Source organism: Onthophagus taurus, chromosome 2, assembly GCF_036711975.1.
Source record: "Onthophagus taurus isolate NC chromosome 2, IU_Otau_3.0, whole genome shotgun sequence".
Taxonomy (NCBI): Eukaryota; Metazoa; Arthropoda; class Insecta; order Coleoptera; family Scarabaeidae; genus Onthophagus; species Onthophagus taurus.
This window is the reverse complement of record NC_091967.1, coordinates 2470525-2483756: the sequence shown is the minus strand read 5'-3', so window position 1 is coordinate 2483756 and position 13232 is coordinate 2470525. Positions and strand designations below refer to the sequence as shown.

Here is a 13232-nt window from a genome sequence, read left to right as displayed (position 1 = left end):
TGGAGGTCTTTCGACCTTCTCAACAATGCGGCGACGTTCCGTAAAAAGTCATCAAGACACGCATTGATATAAAGAGAATAAATTTTCGCTGCGTCGAGACCAATAAATTTATCACCCGGGTGACAACTTCCTGTTTTTCTATATAAAGAGAAGTTGTTACAAAAGATGTACAAGTTTTCCTTCACCTTCAGAATGCAAAGCAAAGGAAAAACAAGAAATTTAAAAAATAAATCTTAACGTTGATTTTTTTAATAATTCTTTTCCTGTTTCCGGTTTTAAATATCAAGATATAAACTTTAAAATTACAGAGATAGTTTATTTTATTTATGAAAATTAATAAATGTTTAAATTCTTCTTCTCCTGGTCCATATGTCTGATGACGTTGGATAAATCTTCCTCTTCCACTTCCTCTGGTTAGTTCTAGGTCTAGTGTTAGTTCTAGTTTTAGTCCAATAAAAATATGCAACATAGTGATATCTTATGCTAACTAATGCTACCTACTATTGTCACTAGAATTAACATTGCACTAGTGCAAAACTAGAACTAACACAAGACCTAGAACTAGAATCATTCGGATTTAGCCGTACGTCTCTCAAGACGGCTAAACCCGAATGATTCTAGTTCTAGGACTTGTGTTAGTTCTAGTGATAGTGATAATGTAAAACTAGAACTAACACTAGAACTAACACTAGACCTAGAACTAGAATCATTCGGATTTAGCCGCATGTCTCTCAAGACGGCTAAACCCGAATGATTCTAGTTCTAGGTCTTGTGTTAGTTCTAGTGATAGTGGTAATGTAAAATTAGAACTAACACTAGACCTAGAAATAGAAACATTCGGGTTTAGCCGCACGTCTCTCAAGACGGCTAAACCCGAATGATTCTATTTCTAGGTCTTGTGTTAGTTCTAGTGATAGTACTAGTGCAAAACTGGAACTAACACAAGACCTAGAACTAGAATCATTCGGATTTAGCCGCACGTCTCTCAAGACGGATAAACCCGAATGATTCTAGTTCTAGGTCTTGTGTTAGTTCTAGTGATAGTGGTAATGTAAAACTAGAACTAACACTAGAACTAACACTAGACCTAGAACTAGAAACATTCGGGTTTAGCCGCACGTCTCTCAAGACGGCTAAACCCGATGTTTCTAGTTCTAGGTCTTGTGTTAGTTCTAGTGATAGTGATAATGTAAAACTAGAACTAACACTAGAACTAACACTAGACCTAGAACTAGAATCATTCGGATTTAGCCGCACGTCTCTCAAGACGGATAAACCCGAATGATTCTATTTCTAGGTCTTGTGTTAGTTCTAGTGATAGTGGTAATGTAAAATTAGAACTAACACTAGACCTAGAAATAGAAACATTCGGGTTTAGCCGCACGTCTCTCAAGACGGCTAAACCCGAATGATTCTATTTCTAGGTCTTGTGTTAGTTCTAGTGATAGTACTAGTGCAAAACTGGAACTAACACAAGACCTAGAACTAGAATCATTCGGATTTAGCCGCACGTCTCTCAAGACGGATAAACCCGAATGATTCTAGTTCTAGGTCTTGTGTTAGTTCTAGTGATAGTGGTAATGTAAAACTAGAACTAACACTAGAACTAACACTAGACCTAGAACTAGAAACATTCGGGTTTAGCCGCACGTCTCTCAAGACGGCTAAACCCGATGTTTCTAGTTCTAGGTCTTGTGTTAGTTCTAGTGATAGTGATAATGTAAAACTAGAACTAACACTAGAACTAACACTAGACCTAGAACTAGAATCATTCGGATTTAGCCGCACGTCTCTCAAGACGGATAAACCCGAATGATTCTATTTCTAGGTCTTGTGTTAGTTCTAGTGATAGTGGTAATGTAAAATTAGAACTAACACTAGACCTAGAAATAGAAACATTCGGGTTTAGCCGCACGTCTCTCAAGACGGCTAAACCCGAATGATTCTATTTCTAGGTCTTGTGTTAGTTCTAGTGATAGTACTAGTGCAAAACTGGAACTAACACAAGACCTAGAACTAGAATCATTCGGATTTAGCCGCACGTCTCTCAAGACGGATAAACCCGAATGATTCTAGTTCTAGGTCTTGTGTTAGTTCTAGTGATAGTGGTAATGTAAAACTAGAACTAACACTAGAACTAACACTAGACCTAGAACTAGAAACATTCGGGTTTAGCCGCACGTCTCTCAAGACGGCTAAACCCGATGTTTCTAGTTCTAGGTCTTGTGTTAGTTCTAGTGATAGTGATAATGTAAAACTAGAACTAACACTAGAACTAACACTAGACCTAGAACTAGAATCATTCGGATTTAGCCGCACGTCTCTCAAGACGGATAAACCCGAATGATTCTATTTCTAGGTCTTGTGTTAGTTCTAGTGATAGTGGTAATGTAAAATTAGAACTAACACTAGACCTAGAAATAGAAACATTCGGGTTTAGCCGCACGTCTCTCAAGACGGCTAAACCCGAATGATTCTATTTCTAGGTCTTGTGTTAGTTCTAGTGATAGTACTAGTGCAAAACTGGAACTAACACAAGACCTAGAACTAGAATCATTCGGATTTAGCCGCACGTCTCTCAAGACGGATAAACCCGAATGATTCTAGTTCTAGGTCTTGTGTTAGTTCTAGTGATAGTGGTAATGTAAAACTAGAACTAACACTAGAACTAACACTAGACCTAGAACTAGAAACATTCGGGTTTAGCCGCACGTCTCTCAAGACGGCTAAACCCGATGTTTCTAGTTCTAGGTCTTGTGTTAGTTCTAGTGATAGTGATAATGTAAAACTAGAACTAACACTAGAACTAACACTAGACCTAGAACTAGAATCATTCGGATTTAGCCGCATGTCTCTCAAGACGGCTAAACCCGAATGATTCTAGTTCTAGGTCTTGTGTTAGTTCTAGTGATAGTGATAATGTAAAACTAGAACTAACACTAGACCTAGAACTAGAAACATTCGGGTTTAGCCGCACGTCTCTCAAGACGGCTAAACCCGAATGATTCTATTTCTAGGTCTTGTGTTAGTTCTAGTGATAGTACTAGTGTAAAACTAGAACTAACACTAGACCTAGAACTAGAAACATTCGGGTTTAGCCGCACGTCTCTGAAGACGGCTAAACCCGAATGTTTCTAGTTCCAGGTCTTGTGTTAGTTCTAGTGATAGTGATAATGTAAAACTAGAACTAACACTAGACCTAGAACTAGAAACATTCGGGTTTAGCCGCACGTCTCTGAAGACGGCTAAACCCGAATGATTCTAGTTCTAGGTCTTGTGTTAGTTCTAGTGATAGTGATAATACAAAACTAGAACTAACACTAGACCTAGAACTAGAAACATTCACAGATACTTTCTAGTTTTAGGTCTAGTGTTAGTTCTAGTTTTAGTGCAATAAAAATATGCAACATAGTGATATCTTATGCTAACTAACGCTACCTACTACTGTCACTAGAACTAACATTAAACCTAAAACTAGAAGCATTCAGGTTTAGCCGCACGTCTCTCAAGACTGCTAAACCCGAATGGTTCTAGTTCTAGGTCTTGTGTTAGTTCTAGTGATAGTGATAATGTAAAACTAGAACTAACACTAGACCTAGAACTAGAAACATTCACAGATACTTTCTAGTTTTAGGTCTAGTGTTAGTTCTAGTTTTAGTGCAATAAAAATATGCAACATAGTGATATCTTATGCTAACTAACGCTACCTACTACTGTCACTAGAACTAACATTACACCTAGAACTAGAAACATTCGGGTTTAGCCGCACGTCTCTCAAGACGGCTAAACCCGAATAATTCTAGTTCTAGATCTTGTGTTAGTTCTAGTGCAAAACTAGAACATGATCCAATCAACATTTTATCTCTTGAACAATCCTGTATAGTATAGTACATTACATACAAAAACTTTAAACTGATATTATACAATAAGCAGTATAGAATTAACTCACATCCTGTTCATCGTTTTGAAATGTTTAAATTTGAATAAATAAATCCTGATGTCAAAAGTTGAAATAAATATAAAACAGCTCTTATTTGAATTCAAATTGATCGTGTTGTGTTAATTTTGGTTATTAATTAATTTAAATTTAATTTTTATAGGTTCAATTCGTATTGGTGATGGTCCACGCTTTTCAATTACTATTTATTGATTGTGATTATCCAAAGGCGTTTGTCTGGTGGATCGGCCTTCACGCCGTTATGTTCTACTTCCTGTTTTCCGATTTCTACAAAAAGACTTATGTAAAAAAGTCCAAAACAAAAGTTGAAGTCAGTACCTTTATATGCAACTTTAATGATGTGTTAATGATTTTTTGTCGTAATTTTTAGGATAAAGAAGAAATAAAATATTCAAATGAAAGTTGTAAAAATGGAAAAGGAGTTGGAATTTGTTTCCCAATTCAAACGGATTTGTATGAAAATGGTAGTATTAGTAAACATATTAGCAAAAGTTATACGTCAGATAGTAATATTCAATTGAGAAATAGGGCTTTTATAGATAGTGCTCAAGCGTAATTTTTATTTTTTTCTATTTTGGGATTGTTTCTTTTTTTGTAATTTAATGATTTTAACGATTAAGGTTTAATTTAATTTATAAAAGTAAAAAATGGGTTTTTTGTATATTATTTTTGATTTGTTAAATGTTTTTAGCATCACAAAAATAGAAGTAACAAATTAGAAAATAGGAGAAAACCAGTTTTTTTAAGGGAATTTTATGTTTTATTTAAGATTCTTTATCAAAAAAACCTTATCTTAATTTTGAAAAATAAAAAGTGTACAAATAAATAATTAATAAATATTTTTATAAATCAACCAATACAATTCTTTTATTTCTTTCTCCATCAATGATTTTGTAAAAAAGGATTTATTATGTAAAATAAATAAGACCTCAGTCAAGGTTAAACAAATTGACGTCAAATTTAAACATCAAATAAAATTCAAAAGAATACATTAACACCTCTAGTAAGTACATATAGCAATGTACTGAGATTGAAGAATCATTTTCTAACACTGCATATTTTAGTTTGTCTAAATTGATTATTAATCTTTATTTCTTCTATTTTTGAATTTAACAGTCTTTTAATTCAACTTTAACCTCAACATTCGATCCAGAAAAAAAAAATGAAACCATTTGACCTCAATTTACTGTTAAAAACTTTTTTATCACCACATAAAGATAAAATTACTTATTATTTTATAAACAGCAACTTCTCATTTTACTTTTAACCATGCTCAAATTAACGCAGAAAGTTTTTTCGCAAAAAATTAATAATACGAGTAAGAAAAAATTTAATTTTATCAATTAATTTATTCATTAATTTTCTTTATATTCTTGTCTTGTAGGATTTCTTAGTTTATACGACTCCCATTTAGAAATTGACGAAAACCTAAAAATTCATTACATTTGGCTTCGAGATCATTGCAGATGTGAAAAATGTTACAATCAAAAAACGAATCAAATCATGTCGGACGTTTTAAAAATACCTAAAAATATAAAACCTGTGGATTGTGTCAAAATTAATGATAAATTAAAAATTACTTGTAAGTTACCAAATTATAACTCAAACTAGAACTAACACTATCACTAAAATTAACATTAGACTTAGAATTAAAAACATTCTGTGTTTTGTTGTCTGCGAATGTTTCTAGTTCTAGGTCTAATGCTAGTTCTAGTGATAGTGCAAGTGTAAAACTAAAACTAACACTAGACCTAGAACTAGAATCATTCGGGTTTAGCCGTCTTAAAAGACGTGCGGCTAAACCCGAATGTTTCTATTTCTAGGTGTAGTGTTAATTCTAGTGCTAGTTTTAGTTCTAATTTTAATTCATTCATTTTTTACGTTGAAACAATATTGTTTTTAGGGAAAGATGGCCATTTAACAGAATTTTCATTAAATTATTTAAGTAATCTTTACAAAACTACAAAACTACCACAAAATGAAAGCTTTTATTGGAACTCAAATCAAATAAAAAACATCAAAGAACTTTACGTAACATCCAAAGAATATTTTAAAAAAGATCAAACCGGTTTAAAACTTGTATTAAAAAACATCTTAAAATACGGAATTGGATTTGTCACCGAGGTATCTAAAATTCATTTAAAGCAATTTTCTTAATTACCACAAATTATTTTTAAAGGTAGAACCAAGTATTGAATCAACAGAAAAAGTTGTCCGAAACATGGCTCCGGTTCAACAAACGTTATTTGGTGGAATGTGGGAAGTTAGTAATAATTTAGAACACGCCGATACGGCTTACACAACAATCGAATTAGGGGCCCATAACGATAACACTTATTTTACAGAAGCTTCAGGGTACAAAATGATATTTTTATATTGCTATTTCAATTTTTTCATAAACATTTATTTCAGCCTTCAAGTATTTCATATGTTAAGTCACGATGGGGAAGGTGGAGAAACTCTTTTAGTTGACGGCTTTAATGCTGCAAATAATTTAAAAGAACGCCACCCAAAAGATTACGAAATTTTAACAACTTTTCCCATCGAATCCGAGTACATAGAAAAAAATGTGCATTACACGACCATAGACACGGTATTAAAACAACATCCGGTGACGAAAAAATTATCACAAATTAGGTAAAAAAAGTCAACATTAATTAATTTTCTCATTTTATTTCTTATTTTTGTAGATACAACATTTACGATAGAGCCCCATTAAACACGTTAAATTTTGAAGAAATTCCCATGTTTTATGATGCTTATAAAAGATTGGGGGAAGAGATTAATAAAGAGGAACAAAAATATTGGTTAAAGTTGAATCCTGGAACTGTTATTTTTATCGATAATTTCCGGGTTTTACATGGAAGAGCTTCTTATAGTGGATTTAGAAGACTTACAGGGTGTTATGTTGCGAGAAATGAATGGACAAGTACCGCTAAAAATTTAGGATTACATTTATATTAACTAAATAAACTAAAAATTATTCAATAAAACGATTATTTACTTATGTTATTTGTTTAATTAATAAATAATTAAATAAATAAATAAATGTCTAAATAAATGTCATTGTGGGTTATTCTGGTATGGTTCAGAAGTGTAAAGATAGGTGGCAGCACTTACAAACAATTATAATCAATGATGTAATTCCTTTAAAACAAACGGTGCATAAATGTTAATAAAAACCATTTTCTGGTGTTTATCGATGTTTTTTATACACATTCTATATTTTAGATTTTTTATATCAAAGTATTAATAATTACAGATATCTGTAACGTAAAAAGTAATTAAAATTAGTTTAATTTGTATGAAGAGATTAATAAAGAGGAACAGAAATATTGGTTAAAGTTAAATTCTGGAACTGTTATTTTTATCATATAAATATATTCAATAAAACGATGATTTATTTATTAATAAAATAAATTTTTATATGAGTGATAATAGATAGCGCCACTAAATAAATGTCATTGTGGATCTTGTGGATTATTCGGGTATGGTTCGGAAGTGTAAAGATAATTCTTTTATAACAAAGGATATTTAATTGTTAATAAAAACCACTCTCTCAAGTTTATAGATGTTTTTTATTATCATTCTATATTTTAGATTTTTTATATCAAAGCATAGTAATGATTAATAATTACAGATATCTGTAACGTATTATTTATTTAAAAAAGTAATTAAAATTAGTTTAATTTTTATGAAGATATTAATAAAGAGGAACAGAAATATTGGTTAAAGTTGAATCCTGGAACTGTTATTTTTATCGATAATTTCCGGGTTTTACATGGAAGAGCTTCTCATAGTGGATTAAGAAGACTTACAGGGTGTTATGTCGCGAGAATTAAATTTTTATTAACTAAACAAACTAAAAATTATTCAATAAAACGATGATTTATTTATGTAAATAAATAAATTAAGTTTATTTATTAATCAAATAAATTTTTATATGAGTGATAATATATAGCGCCACTAAATAAATGTCATTGTGGATCTTGTGGATTATTCGGGTATGGTTCGGAAATGTAAAGATAATTCTTTTATAACAAACGATATTTAATTGTTAATAAAAACCACACTGTGAAGTTTATCGATGTTTTTTATTATCATTCTATATTTAAAATTTTTTATATCAAAGCATTGTAATGATTAATAATTACAGATATCTGTAACGTATTATTTATTTAAAAAAGAAAATAAAATTAGTTTAATTTTTATGAAGAGATTAATAAAGAGGAACAGAAATATTGGTTAAAGTTCAATCCTGGAACTGTTATTTTTATCGATAATTTCCGGGTTTTACATGGAAGAGCTTCTTATAGTGGATTTAGAAGACTTACAGGGTGTTATGTTGCGAGAAATGAATGGACAAGTACCGCTAAAAATTTAGGATTAAATTTATATTAACTAAATAAACTAAAAATTATTCAATAAAACGATTATTTACTTATGTTATTTGTTTAATTAATAAATAATTAAATAAATAAATTGATATTTGAGAGATAATAGATAGCGCCACTAAATAAATGTCATTGTGGGTTATTCTGGTATGGTTCAGAAGTGTAAAGATAGGTGGCAGCACTTACAAACAATTATAATCAATGATATAATTCCTTTAAAACAAACGGTGCATAATTGTTAATAAAAACCATTTTCTGAAGTTTATCGATGTTTTTTATACACATTCTATATTTTAGATTTTCTATATCAAAGTATTGTAATATACAAAGTATTAATAATTACAGATATCTGTAACGTAAAAAGTAATTAAAATTAGTTTGATTTTTATCAAGAGATTAATAAAGAGGAACAGAAATATTGGTTAAAGTTAAATCCTGGAACTCTTATTTTTATCATATAAATATATTCATGATTTATTTATTTACATAAATAAATTAAGTTTATTTATTAATAAAATAAATTTTTATATGAGTGATAATAGATAGCGCCACTAAATAAATGTCATTGTGGATCTTGTGGATTATTCGGGTATGGTTCGGAAATGTAAAGATAATTCTTTTATAACAAACGATATTTAATTGTTAATAAAAACCACTCTGTGAAGTTTATCGATGTTTTTTATTATCATTCTATATTTAAAATTTTTTATATCAAAGCATAGTAATGATTAATAATTACAGATATCTGTAACGTATTATTTATTTAAAAAAGTAATTAAAATTAGTTTAATTTTTATGAAGACATTAATAAAAAGGAACAGAAATATTGGTTAAAGTTGAATCCTGGAACTGTTATTTTTATCGATAATTTCCGGGTTTTACATGGAAGAGCTTCTTATAGTGGATTTAGAAGACTTACAGGGTGTTATGTTGCGAGAAATGAATGGACAAGTACCGCTAAAAATTTAGGATTAAATTTATATTAATTAAATAAACTAAAAATTATTCAATAAAACGATTATTTACTTATGTTATTTGTTTAATTAATAAATAATTAAATAAATAAATTGATATTTGAGAGATAATAGATAGCGCCACTAAATAAATGTCATTGTGGGTTATTCTAGTATGGTTCAGAAGTATAAAGATAGGTGGCAGCACTTACAAACAATTATAATCAATGATGTAATTCTTTTAAAAGAAACGGTGCATAAATGTTAATAAAAACCATTTTCTGGAGTTTATCGATGTTTTTTATACACATTCTATATTTTAGATTTTCTATATCAAAGTATTGTAATATACAAAGTATTAATAATTACAGATATCTGTAACGTAAAAAGTAATTAAAATTAGTTTGATTTTTATCAAGAGATTAATAAAGAGGAACAGAAATATTGGTTAAAGTTAAATCCTGGAACTCTTATTTTTATCATATAAATATATTCATGATTTATTTATTTACATAAATAAATTAAGTTTATTTATTAATAAAATAAATTTTTATATGAGTGATAATAGATAGCGCCACTAAATAAATGTCATTGTGGATCTTGTGGATTATTCGGGTATGGTTCGGAAATGTAAAGATAATTCTTTTATAACAAACGATATTTAATTGTTAATAAAAACCACTTTCTGAAGTTTATCGATGTTTTTTATTATCATTCTATATTTTAAATTTTTTATATCAAAGCGTTGTAATGATTAATAATTACAGATATCTGTAACGTATTATTTATTTAAAAAAGTAATTAAAATTTGTTTAATTTTTACAAAGAGATTAATAAAGAGGAACAGAAATATTGGTTAAAGTTGAATCCTGGAACTGTTATTTTTTTTCAATAATTTCCGGGTTTTACATGGAAGAGCTTCTTATAGACCTTCTGTTATGTCGCGAGAATTAAATTTTTATTAACTAAATAAACTAAAAATTATTCAATAAAACGATGATTTATTTATGTAAATAAATAAATTAAGTATATTTATTAATCAAATAAATTTTTATCTGAGTGATAATAGATAGCGCCACTAAATAAATGTCATTGTGGATTATTCGGGTGTCGTGTCGTTCGGAAGTGTAAAGATAGAAAAACCTTTAAAACAAACGGTGCTTAATTGTTAATAAAAACCACTTTCTGATGTGTATTGATGTTTTTTTAAACCCATTCTATATTTTAAATTTTTTATACCAAAATATTGCAATGATTAATAATTACAGATATCTGTAACGTATTATTTATTTAAAAAGGTAATTAAAATTAGTTTAATTTTTATGATTACTGGTACTAATACAATCTGTGGTGGAAAGTCACTTGATGTTATAAAAAATAATTAATTTCTATGTCGAGGTTGATCTAAACCGCTACACCATCTACGGTTCAAGTACCGGAAGTATTCTTTGTTATTATTGTTGCAGATGTAATTTGACAGTTCCCCCAAGAAGAAGCCCAGTGATTCACAATGTTAACAATCTGAAAGTGCAACAAACCAGGAAATTACTACCGCAACTTCCTTCTTAGACTGCCAATTACGCCTTTCTATTTAAAAAACATAAAAATGCCACCGTACAGGCCAACGCCGAATCGTAGCGGATACACTTACGTTAGTTCTTGTGTGAAATATTTGATTTTTATACTCAATTTTGTATTTTGGGTAAGGTTTATATCCTCTTCGTTGAATTGAGAGCGCAAAATTAATTTTTTTTTATTAATTATTCATAGCTGCTAGGTGGTCTACTTATTGGTATTGGGTTATATGCGTTTCTTGATAAAGTCCAATTAAATGGTTGGGTGCGTTTGGATACAGTTTACGATGTAATACTCAACGTTTCTTTGGTTATGATAATAACAGGGGGAGTTATTTTTATCGTCAGTTTTGCAGGATGTGTTGGGGCTTTAAGAGAAAACACATGTTTGCTCAAATTTGTAAGTTATTATCGCCTTTTACATGTTTTTTTTTTAAATTAAAATGATTTATTTTAGTATTCATTATGTTTATTAATATTTTTCTTATTGGAAATGGGCATTGCAATTGTTGGATTTGTTTTTCCACAATCTATGCAATCCGTGTTAGAAGAAAACTTTACTGACAACATAATTCGAACGTATCGTGACGATCCCGACTTACAAAACTTTATCGATTTTGCGCAACAGGAATTTCGTTGTTGCGGTTTAAGCAACGAAGGTTACATGGATTGGTCTAAAAATGAATATTTTAATTGTAGTTCGCCAAGTGTTGAAAGATGTGGGGTTCCATTTTCGTGTTGTATAAATGCTACTGATATTTCATCTGGATTGGTTAATATTATGTGTGGATACAAAGTTCAAACACATCCTGTAAATGTTATATTTTAAATATTGTAAAAGTTTATTGGGATTAATTTTTTTTTCCGTTTTAGGTCGCTGAGGCGTCTAAAAAAGTGTGGACATCCGGTTGTATTGAAACTTTTCGTTTGTGGGCGGAACGAAATCTTTATACAATTGCAGGAATAGCGTTAGGTATAGCTTTATCACAGTTGTTTGTGATTTATTTGGCAAAAACGTTGGAAAGCCAGATAGAAATGCAAAAGGCAAGGTGGGTCAGTTGAAGTTACGCTTCAAGGGGCGTTGGGTCCCACGTGTATGTGTAAATAATAAAGATCCCTTTAGCAATGTAAACTTCGTTTCGTCCTATGTCTGTTATCTTTGTAAAATGTAATATCTGACTGAAAAATACTTTTTGGACTGATGATGATCTTTGAGAAGATTTTATGTGTTGGACAATTTTTTTTTATACGAACCTGAAAGATGCTTGCTTTTGTTTTGTAATGTTTTATGCAGGTTTAGGTTTGAAAATATTATCTTAATGGAAAGAAACGAAATGATTTATTTGTATAAATGTTTATTTTAGGTTCGTATAAAAAGAAGTCAATTATAGGAATATTTGACCTAATCATTAGATTTATTACGTTTTTTTTATAAGCATATGACACATTTTCTATCTTTGAAATGTGTAATATTACTCAATTTTTTATAATCACTAAATCTATTTAATAATATTTATAAGTTAAATGAGAAAAGAAATTTTTTAAGGAATTATAGGGCTTCTACACCTAGTCTAAATAAATTACAAAAATTTTAAATAACGTTACTAAAAAAGTTTTTTTAATTATTATTATCATTAATATTATTAGTGTAATATTTTTATAAGAAAAATTAGTGTATATCACCTTTGAAGTTTTCTCATTCTAAATTTAATTAATCTCCTTGGGTTTCCTGCTTATTATGCAAAATCAGTGCCAAATAACCTAACAGATTTACAATATTAATTGTTTATTATTTCATTTCTAACCATTTTAGCTCAAGGAATTCGAAACAGTCTGCGTATACGTATCACTCAATGTCTAATAAAAATGATGGTTTTTACTAGTAATAATACAAGTTTTACTTATATTTCCTTTCAAGTAATTACGTTCAAAGTAATCCTACATTAATTTTATCCTACATCTTACGTATTTTATTTTTATATAGTATAGTTTTGCTGAAAATTGCAATTTAGTAGGAGTTCCACGCTATTTTAACCAAAACATATCAAATAATTGCGTATTTCGAATCCCGTTATCAACTTTTCAAAGTTTTATCTCTCTACGTGAATTATAAATTAAAAAGGAACGGAAATAAATCATTCGGAGTATTCTATATAGACTGTACGTCGCGTCTTTATTTTTTTTTGACATAATTTATCCAGACATTTGACACACCCAATTTGACCAATAACTTCGCCATTTATAATTTTAAAGAGAAATGTTTCAAATAAAAGTTACTTTATTAATTGTGACGCATCTTTTGGATATATTTGATTGTTTACATTGTTTTTTGTTTCGTTGCTATGGCAACCAA

At 29.6% G+C, this 13232-nt stretch overlaps 3 protein-coding genes across 5 annotated transcripts in view; all 3 read left to right on the top strand.

Annotated features, from left to right (window-relative positions):
- LOC111420812 (very long chain fatty acid elongase AAEL008004-like) overlaps positions 1 to 4811 on the top strand; it is a 43007-nt gene extending 38196 nt beyond the window's left edge. For both annotated transcript variants that reach the window (XM_023053857.2, XM_023053856.2), the window contains exons 7-8: positions 4101 to 4268; positions 4329 to 4811. In XM_023053857.2, coding sequence (XP_022909625.2) covers positions 4101 to 4268; positions 4329 to 4514 — 354 coding nt within the window. In that variant the 3' untranslated portion in view covers positions 4515 to 4811. The remainder of the gene's footprint in view (positions 1 to 4100; positions 4269 to 4328) is intronic.
- Positions 4812 to 5169: 358 nt separating this feature from the next.
- Positions 5170 to 6965, top strand: LOC111420815 (Trimethyllysine hydroxylase). Its single transcript, XM_023053860.2, has 6 exons — positions 5170 to 5276; positions 5343 to 5540; positions 5862 to 6082; positions 6138 to 6313; positions 6371 to 6595; positions 6649 to 6965. The coding sequence occupies exons 1-6, from the start codon at positions 5228 to 5230 to the stop codon at positions 6920 to 6922; spliced, it is 1143 nt and encodes a 380-aa protein (XP_022909628.2). The 5' UTR covers positions 5170 to 5227; the 3' UTR covers positions 6923 to 6965.
- A 3767-nt stretch (positions 6966 to 10732) lies between these two features.
- LOC111420819 (tetraspanin-5-like) lies at positions 10733 to 12773 on the top strand. 2 transcript variants are annotated; one of them, XM_023053863.2, is made up of 4 exons: positions 10733 to 11007; positions 11076 to 11279; positions 11337 to 11696; positions 11753 to 12773. In XM_023053863.2, exons 1-4 carry the CDS (start codon positions 10912 to 10914, stop codon positions 11939 to 11941), a joined length of 849 nt encoding a protein of 282 aa, XP_022909631.1. In that variant the 5' UTR covers positions 10733 to 10911; the 3' UTR covers positions 11942 to 12773. The 2 variants fall into 2 exon arrangements, with proteins under 2 accessions (XP_022909631.1, XP_022909632.1); XM_023053864.2 differs by having other exon boundaries at positions 10744 to 11007; positions 11337 to 11690.
- Positions 12774 to 13232: the final 459 nt, after the last annotated feature.

Excerpts from the sequence above, each read along its gene's own strand:
- LOC111420815 (XM_023053860.2), top strand. The coding sequence starts at position 5,228 with ATGCTCAAATTAACGCAGAAAGTTTTTTCGCAAAAAATTAATAATACG. Across the intron at positions 5,277-5,342 it reads GCAAAAAATTAATAATACGA|GATTTCTTAGTTTATACGAC; the intron begins GTAAGAAAAAAT and ends CTTGTCTTGTAG. Across the intron at positions 5,541-5,861 it reads TGATAAATTAAAAATTACTT|GGAAAGATGGCCATTTAACA; the intron begins GTAAGTTACCAA and ends TATTGTTTTTAG.
- LOC111420819 (XM_023053863.2), top strand. The coding sequence starts at position 10,912 with ATGCCACCGTACAGGCCAACGCCGAATCGTAGCGGATACACTTACGTT. Across the intron at positions 11,008-11,075 it reads TACTCAATTTTGTATTTTGG|CTGCTAGGTGGTCTACTTAT; the intron begins GTAAGGTTTATA and ends AATTATTCATAG. Across the intron at positions 11,697-11,752 it reads TTCAAACACATCCTGTAAAT|GTCGCTGAGGCGTCTAAAAA; the intron begins GTTATATTTTAA and ends TTTCCGTTTTAG.